This window comes from Myiozetetes cayanensis, unplaced genomic scaffold (assembly GCF_022539395.1).
Source record: "Myiozetetes cayanensis isolate MyiCay16 unplaced genomic scaffold, myiCay2020 scf17, whole genome shotgun sequence".
NCBI classification, from domain to species: Eukaryota; Metazoa; Chordata; class Aves; order Passeriformes; family Tyrannidae; genus Myiozetetes; species Myiozetetes cayanensis.
In genome coordinates this window covers 16,959,922-16,981,341 of record NW_026087378.1, presented here as the reverse complement: position 1 = coordinate 16,981,341, position 21,420 = coordinate 16,959,922, and the positions used below count along the sequence as shown (strand labels likewise).

The 21,420-nt window shown below is 48.3% G+C and overlaps 1 protein-coding gene across 4 annotated transcripts in view; it reads left to right on the top strand.

Annotated features, from left to right (window-relative positions):
* FBXW11 (F-box and WD repeat domain containing 11) overlaps positions 1–17,743 on the top strand; it is a 71,614-nt gene extending 53,871 nt beyond the window's left edge. For all 4 annotated transcript variants that reach the window (XM_050312336.1, XM_050312337.1, XM_050312334.1 and 1 more), the window contains 8 exons: positions 5,226–5,363; positions 5,938–6,056; positions 7,022–7,271; positions 8,723–8,841; positions 9,399–9,509; positions 10,426–10,504; positions 11,922–12,110; positions 15,362–17,743. In XM_050312336.1, coding sequence (XP_050168293.1) covers positions 5,226–5,363; positions 5,938–6,056; positions 7,022–7,271; positions 8,723–8,841; positions 9,399–9,509; positions 10,426–10,504; positions 11,922–12,083 — 978 coding nt within the window. In that variant the 3' untranslated portion in view covers positions 12,084–12,110; positions 15,362–17,743. The remainder of the gene's footprint in view (positions 1–5,225; positions 5,364–5,937; positions 6,057–7,021; positions 7,272–8,722; positions 8,842–9,398; positions 9,510–10,425; positions 10,505–11,921; positions 12,111–15,361) is intronic.
* The last annotated feature ends 3,677 nt before the right edge of the window (positions 17,744–21,420 follow it).

Below are 21,420 nucleotides of genomic sequence, written 5' to 3'. Positions count from 1 at the left end.
AGCATGGTCTTTGTCAAGTGTTTTGTGTAGTCAAGAGGCACATGGCACTGAAGTGCCTCAGAGGATCTCTCTCTCTTTATGTTGGTGTTGGCTTGTAGTTTTAAGGTTTCCTCTCCAGATCTGGCACTCACAGCAGTACCTCTCCTCCCCCCATCACTTTGGTGTTACCACGAATCCATTTAAAGTCAGTATTTATTGCTATTGCACCTCTAACATAAAAGCTGGACATCTTCATCTTTAGTTTGTTCATTGGTGGAAATGAGGATCCTTTAAGAGCAAAGCAGCCAAACCCATCAGTGTGTGTGTTACTGTGATCCACAGGACTGCACTGTGAGCTTCTCCCAGAGGGATTCCCAGATTCCTTGTGTGTCAGTAGTCTTCGTCCCCTCTTCCTCTGTCAGATGTAAACATGTTCCACTGCCCAGACTGATCTCACTCAGCATCAGGAGGTTGATCTGTTCTTTTAAAATGTGGCTCTAAAAAGGGTCCAGTGAAGCTGCAGTGAGGTTGGAATGGTTGCACTTGTGGACCTTTGATCAGTCTCATGCAGAAAGGGACCACACTCCATCAGTTTGTGATCTTAGGCCTCAAATTCTGCCAAGACACTTGCTGGGGAAAACTTCCATTTCCTTTTGCTCTAGAGTTGTTTGGATTTTTGGATTTTGCTGTTGACAGCTTTTCCTCTGCTCTTGGGAGTCCATCCTGGAAGGGCTCTTCTGCTCAGACTGAGCTGAAAACCCACGTAGTGTTCAGGTGTGAGTAGCTCTCAGTAATGCCCTCCTGTGTTTTTGGCCTCACTTTAATTTGGGGCTGTTCTTAAAAACGCAGCCTGAGTATCCTGGGATTTTTGTGAATCATACCAAAGCCCACTGTTCAGTGACTGGAAATTTCCCCCCTTTTGTGTGTGTAAGTGGGCACTTCTGCTTGTATTAAACAATGCATGCTGAACTTCAAATATCTGCATACATGTGTATAAAAATAATATTCCTTATATATTGGTGGGGTGTAGTGAATCCCTGTTTCTCTGTTTGACTTGCTACAGTTATTCTTTGTGAATGTGGTTTTTATTCTTACTTGACTGTTCTATTTGCATAAAGTGATGTAAATACCAAAACCCAATTGATCACTCCTGTGAATTAACCTTTGTTTAGGTTTATCTCCATGTGTTTGTCTCATTTGTTACTGTTGTTTAACATGGCAACAGTTTCTTCCATGTAACACTTTATTTTCTGCTGGAGGAGTCCCCATCCCTGGAGGGATTTAAAAGCCCTGTGGATGTGGCACCTGGGGACAGGGGTTACAGTGGTGACCTTGGCAGTGCTGGGGAATGGTTGGACTGGATGATCTTTGATCGGGTTGCTTCAGGCTTTTTGTGGGATAGGATGAGAGGATTAATAGGGCAAGGCAGTGTCCTTAAGGGTAAAATCCTAAAATTAAGTTGGAAAAGCCCTCCCAGCCCATGGATCCCCCCTGTGCCCCATCCCCAGCCCAGAGCACTGAGTGCCATGGCCAGGCCTGCCTTGGACACCTCCAGGGCTGGGGACTCCAAACCTGCCTGGGCAGTCCCTTCCAAGGCCTGACCATCCTTTCCATGAAAAAAATATTCCTGAAGTCCAACCTGAGCCTCCCCTGGTGCAGAAGTAGGAAAATAAATGGCAGGCTGTGGTGGTGGGTGGTTTGCAGTGCTTGTTCCTCTCTCCTAGAGGCACTGCCAGGTTATGTCTCTACCCTGCTGACATAAGTTCATTTACTTCTACCTTTCCCTTGCCATGGGCAGGAGGGGTTTTCTTTTTTCTCTTTGAAGAAGGCATGTGAAGAGCTCATGCATCAGAGAAACCCCTGTGAACGTAACAAATGTTACCTTCCTTCTTCTTTTTCCTGCCCCATTTGTCCTGCAGGAGAATTGTGCATTCAGGGGGAACAGAAACTCCTTGGTTTATGGGATTAAGATAAACCCACTTACTCTGCAATAACATTCACAAGGATAAAAATGCAATTGTTAGCCAAGGAGCTGAACACAGTGTACATTATCCAGTGGGAAAAACCCCTGCTCCTAGTACATTATCCTTAACCCTTCTAATGTGTAGTTCCAGCTCTTAATCCAGATGAAGTGCATCGTTTTTCACTGTGCATCTTTGTACCAGTGAATATGTTCTGGCATGGTCAAGGCTTGGCTTTGCCTCTACATCTTGGACTACTTTTTCTATGTGCACTTTTCTCATTAAATGCTTTTTTTTTTTCATATCCATTTATGCACCACTTCAGCTGCCAAATGGCTCTCCTGCTGTGGCAAACGGTCTTTGTCCCTTGTATGCCCAGTTTTTGTTGGTTGTACATTTGTCAGCTACTTGCTGCTGTTGCTCTGGTGAACATTTAGCAGAGTGAGAACTAAGCGTGACCTCAGGAGACTGTTCTGCAACATCTTGCTTTTAATCGTGAAAACCAAGAACAGAGGCAGTTATCTTGGAGACTTTGGAGGGGATCTGTAGAAAATACAGTAGTGGGTGTTGAATATATTGGTGTTGGGTTTGGAACCATAAACACACAAGTGGGACTCTTCACTGAGTCCCTGGCATTTGTGAGAGTCCATGAGCACAGGGATCTCCTCCCTGCCCACCTGCTCAGTGTATCCATGGTTATAACATATCTCCTGGAAGGGGGTTGCAGATGAAGACTTTTCCTAATGGCACTGTTGAGTAACAACCAGAAATCTCCTGGAGCAAGAAGCTTTCATGTGGCTTCCAGTATTGTATTAACCATGTTCCTTCTCGGAGGGTCCTCCAGGTTTGCCCACCCACTCAGCCCTATTCAGTCATCTAAAATAATGTTATTTCTCCATACATGCACATCTGGTTTCACTCTGCTGCCCATTGAAATGCTGCTGTGTGCTCTGTGGATGGTGGCTGCCTTCCCAGCACACCGAGAATTTACGCAGTGTAAGGGGATTTTACAAGTTCTCAACAAACATGCAGTATTTTCCCACAGTAGCCACCCCATGTAAGGTCTGCATGAAATGACCTCTATTCACAGAATTAAAATGTGCACCTGCATGTGACTTACTGCTTTGCAGTGCCTTCACAGGGATGTGCGTGGGACTTCAGTTTCCTTCATTTGAAGCCAGCATTTTCTTCCAGGGAGTGCATCAAGTGGCTTCCTGTAGTGAGTTTGTAAGAATGAAGGCACCCTGTGTCCCCAGTGTCTGCTGAGTGAACTTGCACTGCTGCTGTGTTTGGGCACTGGGAGCAGCAGCAGTTGGGGTTTGTTGCCCCCAGTGTGTTGTGGGGCCGTGGCAGTGGCTGTCGCAGGAAGCTGCAGTGTGAGAGTGCTCCCACTGTGTGAGCTCTCACGGCTCTGCTGGCACGTGCTCTGTGCAACTGCTCACTGCACCGCTTTCCAAGAACGGGGCTGGAGGGAAGCTCTCCCCTGAGGCTTCTTAGACTCGAATATCTGAACACAGAGAGTTTGTAAAACTGTTTAATTTGGCTAACTGGGATCTCTGATGCTTTATCTCTTGTCTCGTCAGTGTTACTGTTGCGTTTTTAAATCTTCTGCCTTCAGATCTGTAATGACATTGGTTCATGCTGTCGTTGCTTACAGTCCTGTTTCTGAGGGTCACCTCTGGAGCAGCAGAGGAGTTAATGAGCTGCAGTCCTGCCCACTTAGTGCAGATGAGAAATCTTCAGATAAAACCTGAAAATTGCCTGTCCTTCCCCCTCCATCCCATGCTGAGCAAGGAGCACAATAAGGAGGCTGCTCCCTGCAAGGCTGAAGCAGAGCAGTGTCAGATTGGAGCCCAGTCCCCAGTCTGACAATCAGCAGTGCACTGCCTGGCCAGGGAAGCTGATCCCAAACTGACAGCCGCCTCATTATCCTAATTTCATCAGCTTCCCCTCCAAATTGGAAGAGAATGAGAGGGGATGAGTGGCTTGTCAGCTGCTCCTCTGGAAGCATCTCTTAAGTATTTATGATTTAGACAAATTCCTGGGGCACATCAGGTTTGTATTATGACTGTGTATAATTCTCTCCAAATTGCATAATGGGAGACAATTGAAGGAGCAAATGCATGAAAAACAAAGTGGAAAGTTAGTTTTCCCTTGAAGCAGACATGCTTTCCTAGAATTGGGATGTCGTAGTCACACTGCACTTCTGTCTTTGCTAAGTGTTGGTTTTGAGCCTTGGAGGAGCTGCAGAGGTGCCTGCTATTGCTTCAAAAGTTGGGATTATAGGATTATATGGGTTATAAATATGCTTTTCCAAACAAACTGGCAGTCCATCAGCTTCTCCCCTGGATTCCTTGCAGTATTTGGGGAGAATCCCTGAGAAATTGCTGAATGAGTGGCCTGATCTGGTGCCTCTGTTGGAAGGTGAAAACATTCCAGCCTGTCCAGGTGCTGCAGGTGTTGGCCTGGAGTTCTGAGCACACATTCCCTTATGGTTGTTATGAGCTTCCTGTCCAAAATCCCACATGGCTTTGAAACCAGCAGTGGTTGTCTAACAAGTAATAAAGCTGATTAAAACACAAAAATTATCCTGGTTCTACTGTCAAATAGTTCACAGCTTTTTAAGGCATGCCAGGTCTCTTTCCTTGAAAATGTCTCTCAGAATGCAAAGGTGGAGAACTTCCCTTCTACAGATTTTAAGCAGGAGCAGGGGGAGAGCAACTTTGGATTGTTTGAAACATTATAAAGTCCCAGTTTTATTTTTATCAGGCTTCAAGGGGCTTAGAGGAGGCTTCCATATCTCAAAATCCCTTTCTAAGGCGTGTGACTACAATTAAGAGATGATATGGCTGGGTAGGGGAAGGAAAAGTCCAAGAACTCACACAACCCACCTGCTGGACTCAGCGGTTTTGTAAGTTGGTCTCTCAGGGGAGACTAAACATGGCACTGTATGAGCTTTCATCTTTGCTGCTGCTGTCAGGTGATCACATAAATATGGGGGGAGGGGGAACTGGATGTATCTCTGCAGTGGCTCCTTGGGAGACTGTCACTAAAGTGGCCTGACCATAATCCTTTCCACTGAACACAGCTCTAGTCATGGCAAATTAGAGAAGTACTAATTCCAATTCATTGTGGTTCGTGTGTTTTTATTTAGGGGGGAGAAAAGATTCATTTAAGCTTTGCATAGGTCAGATTTAAGGATGGCTTGTTTAAAAGCAGAGAGCTGTGTGTGTGTTGGAGCATTCCTGCTGCAGCCTTGGCACTCACTCCTGCTTGTGCCCCCAGACTATAGAATCCAACTGGCGGTGTGGGCGGCACAACCTGCAGAGGATCCAGTGCCGCTCCGAGAACAGCAAAGGGGTCTACTGTTTACAGTACGATGATGAGAAGATCATCAGTGGCCTACGAGACAACTCCATCAAGGTAAACACTGCTGCTGGGGGAGCTCTGCCCTGCAGAGCTGGCTGCCTGTGCTGCCTGGCTTCCCCTTGTCTCCTGCTGGGACAGGGTTTATCTGGGCAGGGTTTGGGAGGGTGGCGTGGCTGCTGGAGCCTGGCAAAGTTGACACCTGCACTCTGCTCTGGAAATGTTGGGCACTGCCAGCCAGGGATTGGTTCTGTCCACCACAGAGACATTCTTGTGAGGTCAGTGTTGGCACGAGCTGGGTGCAGTGAGTGTGTGCTGCTGTCCTTCACTGGCACTGGGGGCATTGCCAGGAGTCTGCTGGCATGCTGCCAGCTTGCTTCCATGCTCACTGTCCATGGCTCTTCCTTTTGCCAGATGGGATTTGCTCTTTCCATGATGGTTGGTCATTTCAAACCAAACTTGCATCAAGACTTGCCTTAAGCTGAAAGGAAGGACGAGGCCCGCTGATGGGACAGACTCACTCCTCATGGGGCTCTAGTTTTAATCCTTCCCTTGCAGTTATGACAGTTTTCAAGTCTTGGATCCATGCTCTTGATCTTGATAAACCACTTATCCTTCCTGTTTTTAACAGATTTGGGACAAAACAAGCTTGGAATGTTTAAAAGTATTAACGGGACATACTGGCTCAGTTCTTTGTCTGCAATATGATGAAAGAGTCATTGTAACTGGATCTTCAGATTCTACAGTGAGGTGAGTGCTGAGTTTTTGCACAAAGATAATTTGAGTATCAGGGCTGGGAATATTTACAATTAATCTCTAAATATCAGAAGACATCCCTAATACAAATGTGATACTATTATTCCAGAAGCAAGATATTTATACTTGGCAAAGCATCTCATTAAATAGTTTTTCTTCCAAATCTGTGTCGTGTTTTTAGCTTTAAGAATTTTGAAGGAATATGACCTGAGTGATTCAAGGCATATCCTGAAGTTTTAGAGTGGTTGATGGCCAACTGTACAATAATTTCTTCTTTAAGGTTTATTGTACTGCCTTCTGACATCTCTTAGTTGTGACTATTATTGAAAGGGTATTTAGTACATATGGAGCATTTGTCTGACTGCAGTTTTGCTCACAGTGAGTTTAAATTCTTCTGTGTTCTTAATGGTCAGTAGATGTCCCAGTATGAAGACACTCAGGTGCAGTTCAGTGGAAGGGTCTTGTCTCCTCTAGTGCTTTGCATTGGTCTGCCGGTGCCAATCTCCCTAAAAGAGCTTAATCCCCTTCAAAAACGGTAAATTAAGTAGTGATTTTACACTTCAGGTAAGCTGGTAGGTGGCTCTGGAGGGTGCTGCATTCCAGTTGCTACTGGTGGGGATGAAATCTGAATGAATGGTGTAAAACTGGAAAACACCCATATGGACAGTGTTTGTTTTGATCTGTTCCATCATACAAACTTTAGTGATCCTGGAAAAGTTTGTAGAGTTGTTGGGTAGCTTATTCTCTTAGCAGTGGTCATTTCCTGCCTAATTGTTTGCTGCTGTTAGCTGTTACTTGGGAGTGTGAGGTGTGACAAGAATACTTCCCAGCACTCATCTCCCTGCTTCTCCCAGGCCCTGGCAGGGGTTAAAGAGCCAGAGAGCTCAGACAGATCTGTGCAGGTTCCCGCCCTGCAGAGCCATCACCCTTCAGCTGGGACACCTTCTTTTCTCTTGCAGAGTTTGGGATGTAAATACGGGGGAGGTTCTGAACACGCTGATCCATCACAACGAGGCAGTGCTTCATTTGAGGTTCAGCAACGGGCTGATGGTGACGTGCTCCAAGGACAGATCCATCGCCGTGTGGGACATGGCCTCTCCCACGGACATCACCCTGCGCCGGGTCCTGGTCGGCCACCGCGCTGCCGTCAACGTGGTGGACTTCGATGACAAGTACATCGTGTCAGCCTCAGGGGACAGGACCATCAAAGTAAGTGGGCACAGCTCTAGCCCAGCTCTGCGTGGCCACCAAGCTGGGGAAGCCTCGGAGCGTCCTCAGCTCGGAACAGCCTTGACCAGTTCTGGGCCTTTGCCTTTCTTGTTCCCCTTGGCTTCCCCTTGCTGGCAGTTGGTGTCTGTGCACGTAACTGTGCTTGAATATTCTTGTGGCTTCTGTGGTACAACTGCAGAAGAGCAAAGCACATTTGCTGCTCGAGCTCTGCTCTCAAGATGGGTTGGTTTGTTGAATGTGGAACATCTTGTGCCTATTTCTAATGGGTATTTTTAATTTTACTTGGCAGTCCTGTCCAGATGTGAAATTTATCAGCAGTGCCTTTCACAGAATCCCAGAATGTGCTGAGTTGGAAGGGACCCGCAAGGGTCATCCAGTCCAACCCCTGGCCCTGCACAGGCCCAGCCCCAAGAGTCACCCCCTGTGCCCCAGAGGATCAGCCAAAGCCTCCTGGAGCTCTGGCAGCCTTGGGGCTGTGCCCACTGCCCTGGGGAGCCTGTTCAGTGCCAACCACCCTCTGGGGGAAGAACCTTTTGCTGAGATCCACCCTGAGCCTGCCCTGACACAGCTCCAGCCCTTCCCTGGGGGCTGTCCCTGGTCCCCCCAGAGCAGAGCTCAGTCCTGCCCCTCCTCTGCCCTGCCCAGGCAGTTGGAACTGCAGGGAGGTCTCCCCTCAGTCTCCTCACTGTGCCTTCCCAGCAGCTCAGCCAGGCTGGGCCATGTTTGAAGGCTGAAGAGGCTGTATTCGAAGGCTGTTACATACCAGAAGATTTGAGTTACCCAGAGTGTACTGGTGTATAACAAAAGCATTTCCACCCTGCCCTCTCTGAACCAGAGCTGCCTTAGCCTGGGCCAAGAAGTTCTTGGCAGTTCCATGTCCAAATCTCTGCCAGAGATCCTGCTGTGCTGTGTTGGAAAATGAGCCACTTGATACTCTGCATTACAACTTCAATTACAGTTCATTAAAAATGGGCAAAGTTGTTTGAATCCTTTAATGCTAAGAAAGAAGCAGCCACCAAACTCTTAAAGGCCACAGTTTGGCCTTCTCTTTACTAGTAGCTTGCTAATAAATTCTTTGGTAAAAAAAGTGGGGGGGTTGTGTGTGATAACTTCCGCTTTTCAAAATGGTTTTTAACTTACCACGATTCAAGTGTAATCAAATTTGTGATATCATTTGGGGCAGTCTCTGAAAACACCTGAAAACATTTTATATGCAGCCCTGCTGCTCTTCTCAGTGACTCTGTGTGCAGTGGCAGAGCTCAGTGTCACTGCTGGGTCCCCGGAGCGCCAGGGACCTGTAAAGACACACTGGGGCTTTTCAAAGGCTCAGCCTCGGGGCTCTCCTGTTTGTGAATTCATAGTGGTTTCTGTTGAAATCCATAAACCTTGTGTGGTGTAACCCTCAGAGGAGTTTCTCCTGCGTTCCCCAGGTCTGGAGCACGAGCACGTGTGAGTTTGTGCGGACCCTGAACGGGCACAAGCGAGGCATCGCCTGCCTGCAGTACCGGGACCGCCTGGTGGTCAGTGGCTCCTCAGACAACACCATTAGGTGGGTGCCCAGGGCTGCTGTTCCTGTGTAACGCTGTCCACGTGACCAGGGAAAACAGGATTTCCCCCTTTTTTGATGCCTGCACATCCTTGGCATGGCTTCCAATCGGAGCAGAGGATTTATGGGTGGAACTGAATGCAGTGTGAGAGCAAACTTATCACAGCCCTGTGAAAAAGTGGGCCACAGGTTTATTTCAAACTAAACAAAACTTCTTGCCTACTGCTGTATCACCTTGCCTCCTGCTTGGAGAGGTGGGGAAGACATTGGTCACTGGTTTTCTGATTTCCTGAACTTCTAATCAACCGTTTGTGCAGATAGAAAAAAGTGTGTTGAAATTTCCCAGAATAACACAGATCTAAGCTTTACTTCCATGTAATTTTGAATGACTGCACTAATTTTGATAAGCTGCAGCTGCTCTGAGTGGCATGCATGGTTCTCGTGCCTTTTAGAGCAAATTACATGATATTTTGCCCAAGAAACCAGTGGGTAGCACATTTAAATCCCTGGGTGTGAGGCTGAAGCTGCAGTGCTCAGCCTCCCTCCTCTGTTCTCTGCAGGCTCTGGGACATCGAATGTGGTGCCTGTTTAAGGGTATTAGAAGGCCATGAAGAGCTGGTTCGATGCATCAGGTTCGACAACAAGAGGATTGTCAGTGGAGCCTACGATGGGTATGTTGGAAAGCAGTTGCCAAAAATTTTGCCTTCAGTGAACCGTCTTCTGAAAGCCCCTGAGCCTGGTGTTCCCTGGGCCAGGGGCCTCTCCTGGTTTGGTGAATGGGTCAGTGCATACCCAAGGGGCTTCTGCTTGAGCATTTCAGCACAGTTTTAAGTGGCCAAGCAGCTGCTTTTCTGGTGCCCTTTAACACACTCCTAAATTGTGTTATCACTCGAGTTTGACTTCCCATTGTAAGTAAACTTGTTTGGCTGAAGTGACATTGCTTTGCTTCTTCCCTCAGGAATCACTCCTTGCCAGGTCCTGTGTGCTTAGAGTAGTTCAAACTTTCTATTTGTCTAAGGCAGCACGTTAAAACTGTTTATTATGAACATTAATTTATCCTGTGGGGCTCTCAGAAGTCTTCAGGGACCATTTCTGTGGAGCTGAGGGCAGGACTCCCACCACTGGCACCTCTGTCTTGTTCAGTGTTTTCAGTCTTTAATGGATTCATGGCATTTTACATCCATGTCCAAAGCCTCCATTTCTTTCTCAACAGAGTTACTAAAACTATTCTGGAACTGTGTCTGTCTGTAGCCTTTTATTTGGGGTCAGTGTGTCCCTGGGGTTGGCCAGCCCAGCTTCATTCTCACCTTCCAGAGGGGTTTGTGTGTGCACAGTCCTCTTGTCTGTCATACAACCATCACAAAGCCACCACTGCATTTGCTGCTGAAAAGAAACACAAAACTACCTGTGTTTTACAAGACTGAGTTTTGGTATTTTAGTAACAGCAGAGTCTCACAATTTGCTGAGCTAATCCTGAGGAATTAGCTGTAGGGACAACGTGGCAAACCTTCCAGGGCTTTGGATGTTGTTTTCTGTGCTTATACTTGAAACAGTGTTTTCACAATGACCTCTTTCTCTTCCTTTTAGCAAAATCAAAGTCTGGGACTTGCAAGCTGCTCTTGACCCTCGTGCCCCAGCGAGTACGTTGTGCTTGCGTACGTTAGTGGTACGTAACGACTCATTGACTCGGGCTTGTCTGGAATACCCTCCTGGTCAGGGGGGTTTATTGCACTGCAGTGGCAGAGAGGGCAATGTCAGGATGTTTTATGAAGTCTGGAGTGCTTAAGAGTAAAGGAAAATTTCTTGTTGTGTCCTGAGTGATTTGCATCTGAGCTTAAATGAAAGATCAAGTTTTTCTTATTTTGGGATTCTCAGGAAAAAAATCGTCATGACACTGTATCAGATCCATCTAGTTATTGGTGTGTTTCCCTGATATCACTGTAAGACTGGCTTTAAATTTCATCTTTATTAAAAAAGGGGGAGGAATCTTGGGAGCCTTTCCCAAACTTTTCTCCCAACCCTTCACTTTGCAAGGGAAGAGTTGGTAAGGGGAAAAGGGATTGAGTCACACATTGCCACAGGAACTCTTATCCCTTCAAAGGGACATTTAAGGCTGTTGCTTAAGTTATATTTTTTTATAATTAGGGTTTTGGCTTATGACAGCTGACTTGATTAAAAATAGATTGGGGAAATGAGTTAATTGTTCTTTTAATCGAAATGTGGGTGGAATTTTCCTTCAGGAGTCAGTTTGACAAGCTGATAGCAACCCAAAGTCAATGGCTGTAGGAGTGCACATGCTTGGCCTTGCCAGCACCTAGAGAAGGGCTGATGTGGCCAGAGATGTTTCTTGTTTTTCTTTCCCTTCAGTATTCTTTTCACAGAGATGAGATTTAACTATTCTTTAATTTAGTTTTAGTGAAAAAGTGGGTTGTTCTCCTGCTGTGGGTATCCTGTAGCTCAGGTTAGAGTTTGGGGATCATTCTGCCAGCTGGGATTAGTTCTCCAGTAAAGGCAGTGTCTTCATTTTGGAGTGAATAAAAATGGATAAGCAGGACCAAGAGGAGACCCTTTCCTTTTCTGGGCTTCTTGGTGCCACGTTGGGGTTTCTTGGAAGAGCTGCCGGAGCACGTGTTCCACCTCCCTTCCTATGGCAGTGTTTGAGCTCCTGGCTCCTGAGTGAGCCCTGAGGATCCTGCAGGAGCATCTCTGGGTGAACCTGAGATGATGTGGTGTTTGGGGGATGCACAGAAACAGAGTCAGCAGAGAATTCTGCAGGAGAAGGAGCCCTGGGAGAGCACTGGTGCCAACCAGTCTCTGAAATTGCTGCTCCTTGATGGATGGGCAGCTTTGGTGTGGAATATTCTCAGCCTGTGGCTGGCCCTGCTGGAGGAGGCTCATGGTGTACAGGTGCTGGATGTGGAAGCAGTGAGTTTTGCTGTAAAAATCTTACACACAAAAGCAGCTTTTCTTGACTCTGTGTGTAATGTTAACGCAGGGTTTCTGAGCCAGCACAGCAGAGTGTGATGCCAGTGTACTGAAGAGTTCCCCTCTTGCCTTGCTAACTTCTTGCCTATTGCTCACAGGAACATTCAGGACGTGTCTTTAGGCTCCAGTTTGATGAATTTCAGATCATTAGTAGTTCCCATGACGATACAATTCTGATTTGGGATTTCTTAAACGTGCCACCGAGTGCCCAGAACGAGACCCGCTCTCCATCTAGAACATACACTTACATCTCCAGATAACAGTCTGCACTTTACTGCCCTCAGAAGGTAAGGAAGCTCCCTCCTTTTATTGGATGTGTTATAAATATCTGAAATGTTCCCTCTGCCTGCAGGTTGGCTTAGTCAAACAGCAAGATGAAGTTTTTCTTTTCATAAAGCCTGTTCATGCCACTTCTTTCCCCATCTCATCTTTGTGCAGTCACGCTGCAGCATGTCCTGTTATCTCACCCTCCTGTTTGGAATTGGGTACTTCAAGCATTTTGTAGAAAGCTGTTATGTATTCACAGCAGCCTTGGACAGGTGCTCACCAGGAAAGAGCAGTTCTGTGAGCACCACAAGGAGCAGAGGAAGCTCTCAGAGCTCAACATCGCATTGTGTTGGGCACCACGACAGCTCAGAGCTGTCCAAAATGGTGCCCAGGAACATGGCCTGTTCTGTTTCCCTGTTCCTGCCAGTCAGCTCCAGTTAGTGCTCAAAGGCTCTGCTTTGTTGGGACAGTGGATTCTTTTCCCCAGGTCATCTGGGCCAACAGTTGAGCTTCAAACTATACAGAGCTGTGAGTGCTGGGTCATGGAAACACAGGCACTGCCTTCCCAAAGCAGAGCAGTCTCTGCCCGTGCCAGACTGGAGTCTTCCAGGGCACTGCAGACACCACAGCAGGAGGAGTTATGAGTGCCATGGCCCCAACAGGAAGGATTTATTTTATCTGAAGTAGATAATGCTTTGCTTCAGTGTGATGTGAAAAGCTTTCCCTGTCTTCACACAAGAATGGATTTTCGTTATGTCTGGGTACATTTGTCCCTGCTGTGGCAACATGTTCTCAGGTTTGTCACTCCTGTAGGATCTCTGCTTCTGGCTAGGAAACACCTTCCCTTGTGAAGACATACTTTGAGATGCTCCTGCTTCAGTCTGAATTTGCTTTCTCCTGGAAGCATTCCTGGGGAAGGGTTGGCTGCCTTCCCTGCTGCTGAACTCTGCTTGTTCTACAAAAAGCCAAGGCAGCTGCCTCTGCCTGAGCTGTGATTGCTCCACCTAATCAGGCCCATGATTAAGGAGGAAGTCTAATGATGTGATGATGAGCCATGTGCAGAATCCCACTTAAACTTTCCCTTAAGGCCATGTTTTGGGAACGTTGCTGTAGAGTAGTTCAGTGAAAGTCCTGGACTTGCTCATCCTGCTGCAGAGGGACAGCAGACACCTGGAAAGGCCCAACTGCTGAGCTGAATGTTTGTGCAGGGTGGGGACAGGCTAAAAACACAACTCCATGGGAGAGAACTCCTGGAACTCCCCAGAGAGCCAGGCCTTCCAGTGCTGCCCCCCTCGTTCTGTTTGATCCCAGAGGACACACTTGCATCCCTTTGTGCTGTCACTGGTGTGTCCCCAGGGACTCTGTCCTGCCCCTGCCATTGGCTTTGTGCCACTGGGTCCAGACCTAAGTGAGCTGCTGCTGTGGGAACTCCCAGGCTTCTTGAAGCTGAATAGTTTTCCCTCTCAGTGGAAAACTTCTTTGCCTCCTTTCTGAGTAATTCTATTATTTATTTTTCTTGCTTTCTCAGTCAGACAGAACAGGCTGCACTTCAGGAACAGTCTGTCTTCTAGTCCCTGCACCACTGCTTGCTTCTGGTAACTTGAAGATAATTTGAGATAGACCAATTCTTTTCTTACAGGAGTATATTGGGCTTCTTTAAATAGCTTTGATTCGTGGAAGAGCTACACATAGTGTGTCTAAAGCATGAAAGAATCACAGTGTCCTGAGTGGGAAGGAACCCACAAGGGTCATCCAGTCCCACTCCTGGCCCTGCCCAGGACACCCCAACAATCCCACCCTGAGAGTGTTGTCCAAAGCCTCCTGGAGCTCTGGCAGCCTTGGGGCTGTGCCCATTGCCCTGGGGAGCCTGTTCAGTGCCAACCACCCTCTGGGGGAAGAACCTTTTGCTGAGATCCACCCTGAGCCTGCCCTGACACAGCTCCAGCCGTTCTCTTGGGTCAAGAAATTAGGAGTTGAATAAAATTTACGTCGATTCACTTGGACCAGCAGTGTGCTGGCGTGGGGCTTCCCTGCCACGTGGCCCAGATGACTCCCTGTCACTGGGATTTGCCAGTGCAGTATGAAATGCCTTTGGCAGGGTGTTCTGCAGTTCAAATTCTGCACACTTGACAGTTCTGCACAGCTCAGTCTGGCTTGTCCCACGACACACAGCTGGAACCACACAGCCCCCGTGTCCTGGGACTTGTGTTGGTAATGACAGTCCCTTAATAGCTATTTCCTCTCCTGGAGAGATGCTGTGATGTCACTTTTTGACAGGTTTGTCTGACTTCAGAATCCAAAAACCATAGATCTACATAAAATTATGGTCAAACAGCTAATATTTCGTTATGACATTTAGTGAAACAGTTTTATATGCTTTCAAACATTACAGTCTTCTGAATTTTGAAGCAACCCTGTACACGTTTTTACAGGCTTTGCAATGTGAGGCCTCTTCAAAGTGGATCATTTTTGACAGTCCTGGCAATTGGCTGTGAGAGTTTTATTGCTTTCTGTTGAATTCCTGTTGTTTATTGTAACATGATAAAAATTGTTACCATATGATAGTCTAATATTCTTATATTAAGCACTAGGCCCTGGGCTGGGGGAAGGGAAGTCAGGGGGAAGTGCCTACGAATGTTTTAACCTTTCCTGGGAACTTCCAATCAGAAGAGGGATGCTGTCCCTAGTCCATAAAAATGTCAAGGAAGTGACATTTAATTCCACTCAGAACTTGCACAGCCTCCAAGCTGATAAGGGAGTCATCAGGCTGGAAAAGGTCAACGAAATATCACAGTATTGGAGTGTTGTGGCTGTTTTCTTAAAAACTCCTCATGTATTAGAGCAAGTGAACTTGCCTCCTGTGCAGAGCTCTTGCTCTGCAGGATGAGGAGGAAAGGACAGTTTCGTGCCAGTTGGAGTAAACAGTGCTTGGGGTTCAGTGATCTGACCTGGGGGTCACCTGGCAGTGCCCAGGGCAGGTTTGACTCTTACACATCTAAGAAAACTGGCAGACCTGGGTGACCCCCCGAGGAGCAGTGCCCTGTAGAGCCTGGCTCTTGCTCCAGTGGAATTCAGAGCATATCCCACAGCACAGAGCCCCTGGGGTGCCTCTGCCCTGGAGGAAGGGCCGTGTTCACAGTGGGCACCCCTGGGTGTGCTGCACAGTGTCACATCCTCCAGATGTTCTGCCCTTTCCCTTCCAGCCTGCCCAGCTCTGGATCCTGTTTGATTTGTGCCTTTTCTCAGTTCACTTGTCTTTTGTCTTTTTCAGGGTTCCACAGTCTTGAACTACTGGATTTTTGGCTACTACATGCCTGAAGATGTTGATTGACAGCTAAAGTCAGAATTGGTTCTAGATGCTGTGTAGTTGCAAAGCAGCACAATTCTATATCTAAATTTCTTAATCTTCCCTGCTCTCAGTGGTCGTCTTTGAATTTGCTACAAATTCACTGACTTGGAGTAGATGAATTTCAGAAGCCTATCCTTCCCTGCCGTGAGAAATCCAAAGCTTCACATGTAAATTGTCCGTAGAAACTGAACTCTGATGGCTTGTTTTTCAGAAATAAATCAGAAGTCAAGAAAGGACTTGGCCTAATTTATATTGCTTTGCACTTTTGTCTGACTTTAAAGAAAAAAAACAAAAACATTCTCCAACGAAATTTGGGTGCCAAACACATGCCCAGAATGTACAGAGCTTTGCTTTCCAGTCACCACTGTCCTTTAGGCGTTACTCATGCCAGGTTCAGAGCCCGTTCTGTTCATAGGAGTGTACGTTGGACTCTTACAGATATTTCTGACTCGCTCAGTAATATTTTTGGATGACAGTTTACTTGTTTCTGCACCAATAATTTCTTTTAAATTAAAGATTCCCTGTAATTCAGGCTAGGTTATCTGAACTAGTTGTATAGCACTGTCTTTTCCTTTTCCCTGTGCTCTGTACTCCAGCCGTCCTGCGCTTCCCGATGTTTGCTCTAGTAACCCCTGCCCATGTGTGCTTGCCTCATTTCAGATACTGTGTAAGCATGTAGATATGATGTACATACAGAAACCTCTGGTGCCAGAGTCAGGATCTCCTGACAGTACACACTAACACGCAACGTGGGAGCACTTGGCAGCAGGATGTCCTGACTGTGGCACTGGTGGGGACATGAATTACTTAGACATTTTCTCTGCAAAAGGAGGTTTTCAGTATTCATTAGTTGTTTTTGGTTTCCTTTTTCTTTTTTTTTTTTTTTTGTTTGTTTTTTTTTTTTTTTTTAATGGGAACTACATATTTTAAAAATGTAATTTCTAAACTTTTTAAAAATTAAAAATTGTTTAATTTATGTTCTGTATCTTATATTTTTGTGCCGCGGTATTTACAGATGTCTGTCTTTAACACCAGCGGGTCCTCGCAGACACCTGCTGATGTCCTTCGGTAGCGTTAGCTTGGCTGCTCGGTGGAGAAGATACCATGGGCCAAAGTTCATTTATTTATGTTTGGTTTGTAACACTTCTTACGGTGCAGTGGAGGTCCCTTCCAGTCTGGTTTCCGTGCTCATTCCCGTGCTGGTTTTCCATAACAATCTGCTGTGACCACGTGCCGATGTCCCGGTTCCTCCTCATTAGCATGGTTTTGTCAGAACCTCCATAGTTCCCTGAGTTCTCTCGGTCTCCCCTGTCCCTGGTGTGCTTGTGCAGCTGCATTTTCCTTGGGTCAGGGTGAGCCGTGGCTGGGTCAGCCCCAGCCGTGGGGCCCGCGCTGGTCGGGTGTGCTGGCAGTGACTGTGCCCGCTGCCCCGGGGAGCTGTGCTGGCACAGACGTGTCCTGGCGTTGCTCTGGCCGTGTGTACGTCCTGCAGCGCCGCGTGCTGTGCTCTGGCAGCACTGGCTGGGTTTGTGTTTCTCCCCGCTGCAGTCCCAGGGCAGGGCCGGGCGCTGCCGAGGCCGCTCCCTCCACGGGACCCTCCGGAGCCGCGCGGATGGCGAGGTGGTGCCGCCCCCCCGGCAGTGCCGCTGGAGGGGAGAGTCAGACCCCCATTTCCATGTTCCCCAGCGCTGTCTCTCCTCGCCGTGACCGAGTGTGCTGAAGTGCGGAAGATCCGGCGCCCTGAGTGTCCGTAAGGTCATTTTTGGTAAGCTTGGCAGTAGCTCGTGCGAGTGTCTTACTTCCCCCTCCTCATCTAACAGCTTTAATATTAAACTGGCTAAAAAGAGAAACCTGTCGCAGCCCTGGAGAAAAAGGTATTTGTTTCCGAAGAGCGGAGTCCTTTTGTTAAAATGCATGTGTAAGATTTAAATTCCTGTTTTTTCCTTGGGAGATAATGGTATTTGAACATGCAGTCTAAACTTCTTTGTGCTTTGTGTAACATAGCAGTGGACTTTTGTGATTGGCACCCAAGGAACTCGACTCCTGGGATTCATGGTAGTGATCCTGGCTGCACTCTGGACTTTGTTTTGCTAACCATAATTGAGCAACTGTACATTACTGCGATATTAATGTTTCAAAGCACTGGGATAGTCTAATTCTAACTTGTAATTATGTTTGCCAATTATCTGTTTGGAAAGTTGGTGTATGAACAGCTTCTTGAAACTGTTAAATTGTACAGATATCGTTCATGATCTAAAGCTTTGTACTGTGGAATGTGCTTAATAAAAAAAAGTTTGAACTTAATTTGTCCAGTGAATGGCTGAGTGACATCGTCTCCACAGCCCTTGGAGCAACCTGGTCTAGTGTGCCTCCACAGGAACATCAGAAGAATTTTTTCTTACTTTTATTAAGAATGCAGACAGAATTTTTAAAATATTACTCATCTCCTTGCTTGTTGAAACAACCTGAGCCCTGTGTCTTCCAGCACTCGCTCTGACTCAGGACAGGCATTGTTTTGGGCTTTCTTTAGGTGATGTGCAGTGACTGGGGAGAAAAGGGATTCCAAGTTCTCAGCTCTGCCCTCTTCCCCGCTCTGCTCTCAGTAGTTTTATTTGTGAGTTAAGCTCACTTCAGTTTGAGCAGTTGCTGTCTGTGTGTGGTTAATGAGTTGCTCCAGTTCATTCCTGACCAGAGGTGGTCCATGGTGCGGATCCTCTGCCTTGGGGGGACTGGCCAGGACTGTGCTGGTTTGTCCCAGTTCAGCTCCAAGGGCAGTGAGGGGTGACAGTCTCTGGTTCCACCCTCGTGCTGTGCTGCTTGGGCTGGCTTTGTGTGCCAGCCAGGGGGGCCACAGGGAGCTGCTCATGAAGCCTTGGGTTTGGGGAGATGTCTGTTGGAGCCGCTGACCTGAAATGCTTTTCAAGGTGCTGTAAACCCTGTGGTAAGAATATGAACGTGGTTCTGGCTCAGTGTTGGCAAACAGTCCTCAGAAAGCCTCTAACACAGAGCACTTTTTATTCTTCTTGACCCCCTCTAGCACTGGGCAATAGTTTCTAAGCAGAGTGGCTGCTGCTCAGGTTGAGGCTGCTCCCAATGAGAGCAGAGGGGCCAGATCTCTTCTGTCAGAAATGCCCTGTAAAAGTGCAGCCTCGCTGGGCCCCTGACAGGGCTTGGGAAGGCCTTGCTGGGTATGGTTATCCCAATAAGCTGCAAAAGCTCTGTGATAGATCTGCAGTATAAACCCTGAGGTCAAACTTGAACATTCCACCTTACCTGGGTGGCCTTTGGTTTTGGTTGTTTTGTTGGAGTTTTCCTTGCAGCTGTAGCCTTTTTAACAGTTGTCTGTTAATTCCCACCAGAGAACTTCCCAGTGAAGCTGTAGGCACCTCTCTGCTGGGTGTTCTCCCCATCCTGGTGTGATTTGGGGCCCCTTTGGGCTCTCCCCTCCCACCAAGGGTTAGGAGCACGTGGGCAAGGAGAGCAGGTCTGGGGTCCGTTGGCCCTCGCAGGCACTGGGGTCTCGCTCAGGCCCAGCATCTGCTGCCAAGCCCTGCCCACCCTGCTGGGGCTGCCGTGGGTGGTGTTGGGACCCATCCCTGCCCTGCTGCTGTGCTGGCCCTGAGTGCTGCAAAGGGTGGTCAGGCCTTGGCAGGGGCTGCCCAGGGAGGTTTGGAGTGCCCAGCCCTGGAGGTGTCCCAGGCAGGCCTGGCCGTGGCACTCAGTGCTCTGGGCTGGGGACAGGGTGGGGATGGGGACAGGGGGGACTTGAAGATGTCGGAGGACTTTCCCAACCTCAGTGATCCTGTGATTCCAAGAGCTCTGAGCACCTTGAGTGAGTCTGTGTCTGTCCCCCTGGGGGCTGTGGGGCACCGTGTGGGGATGTTCCTGCAGCTCCAAACCCACCCACGGCTGCAGGGCCGTGTCTGTTGAGTGCTCTGGTCTCCACCAGAGGGGTAAGAACACAGCAGGTGACAGCTGGAAAGAGAACAGTAAAGCAGCCCTGTGCAACAGGGTGGGTGCTGAGCAGGGCTGTTGGCTCCAGCCCTGGGGAACAGCACAGCAAGGACGTGGAGCTGCTGGAGCTGTGTCAGGGCAGGCTCAGGTTGGATCTCAGCAAAAGGTTCTTCCTCCAGAGGGTGGTTGGCACTGAACAGGCTCCCCAGGGCCGTGGGCACAGCCCCAAGGCTGCCAGAGCTCCAGGAGGCTTTGGACAATGCTCTGAGGGACAGGGAGGGATTGCTGGGGTGTGTGTGCAGGGCCAGGAGATGGACTGGATGATCTGTGCAGGCCCTTTTCAACTCAGGACATTCTGTGTGCCAACAGCAGAAGTCAATTGGGGTGAGTGCCCACTCTGGGAGAGGTTTCCCTCTGTTCATGGAGACAAAAGTGTGAAACATTCCCTGCATGTTTAAGGATTGGGGGTTCCTGTGGGCATCGCTCAGCTCTGGCACTGCCTGTGAGGTGTATCCATGTGGGAACAACCCCCTCCCTCCCTGTGAGGTGTATCCATGTGGGAATGGCCCCCTCTCTCCCTGTGAGGTGTATCCATGCAGGAATGGCCCCCTCTCTCCCTGACTGCTCCAGGCTGTCTGTCCAGGGTGGGGAGGTGGCCCCTCTTTTATCCAAGGTCGGGGCTCAGGCTGCAGGAGAACCAGCTTTTCTTGTCGGGCCAATGTCAGGAGCTGCAGTTCCATCTTTTCCTTGGCACAGGTCAGTGTGAATTAAGTGAGGTGCCTTTGTATCTCTTGACTACTTTTTTTTCTGCAGTTGAAAATTTTGTATTTGCTTTTCCTCCTTTTTTTTTCCCTTTGAAGATTTAATTTTTAATTTCCAAGCACATCATACTTTTTATTTTTCCCTATGAGGCTCCCACTAAGACAGGCTGGCCCTTCCATGTGGGGGGTCAGTGGGATGACTCTGCTGGATGAGCCTCTGGACAGCAGGAACTGAGCTGGGGAATTTTTTTCCAGGTGGTGTTGGGTCCTGGGTCTGATGGAGCCTCCTCAGACTCAAGGTTTCACTCTGCTCTGGGCAGTAGCTCTTCCCAGCAGGCCTCAGATTGGGCTGTCTGTGGCAGGGTGTGCCTGCCCTAATTTGGGAATGGGTGATTGAATTCTAGTGTATTTTGTAAAGAAAAAAAAAACCCAAGCAAACACAAACCAAACAAAAGCTGTGGAGAGATTACAGAATTTGAATCTTTCAGCTGGAAGGAAATGCTGGGACTGGTGGAGCCACTGCCTTCATGCAGCTCCTTAAGCTGCACCTTTCAACCCCATCCTGGGACAGGCCCAGTTTCCCATGGGAGCCACCTGCACGTTCCAGGAATGAGTTCTCAGTGCTTTTCCAGCAGAGTGAGCCCAGGTTCATACCCTCAGCATCTGTATTTTTACAGCACCAACCACAGTATCCCACTGTATCAAGGTCAAGGCTTTAGCCCTTGTTTTCAAGGTGTGTAGGTGTGTAACACTCTGGGCTATGGATTTCTGAGAACCAAAAGCTTCCAGCCTGAATTAAAGAACACAGCATTGCTGCCAGTGGGGATGGGCAGAGCTCATGGACCTTCCCCTGTGCTGCACCAAGAGCCTGGGGGATGCCCAGGGGCATCCTGTGAGGATGCAGGGATAAAAGTGTAGGTATAATGTAAAAAATCAGAAAAGACCCTCTTCTCCACCCCATCCCACCAGAGCTTTTCCTAAAATTCCCAGGGCAGACCCAGTCTTCAGGAACAGCCTCCCTTGGCTGTGCTGCCACAGGGCTTTGAGCACCCTTGGCACGGTCTGTGACCATCCCTGCAGTGCAGACCCCCCTGGGACTCTGCAGTGGCACCTTGGTTGCTCTGTGGTGGCTCACTGGTTGTCCCTGTGGCCCAGCCCGGGGTGCTGAGCACACCCCACAAAACTCAGCAGGTTTTATGGTGCAGCCCCTGTTCCTGCTGCCATGGGGTGGGCTGGAGCACTCACCGACCCTTCCAAGGCCCAGCT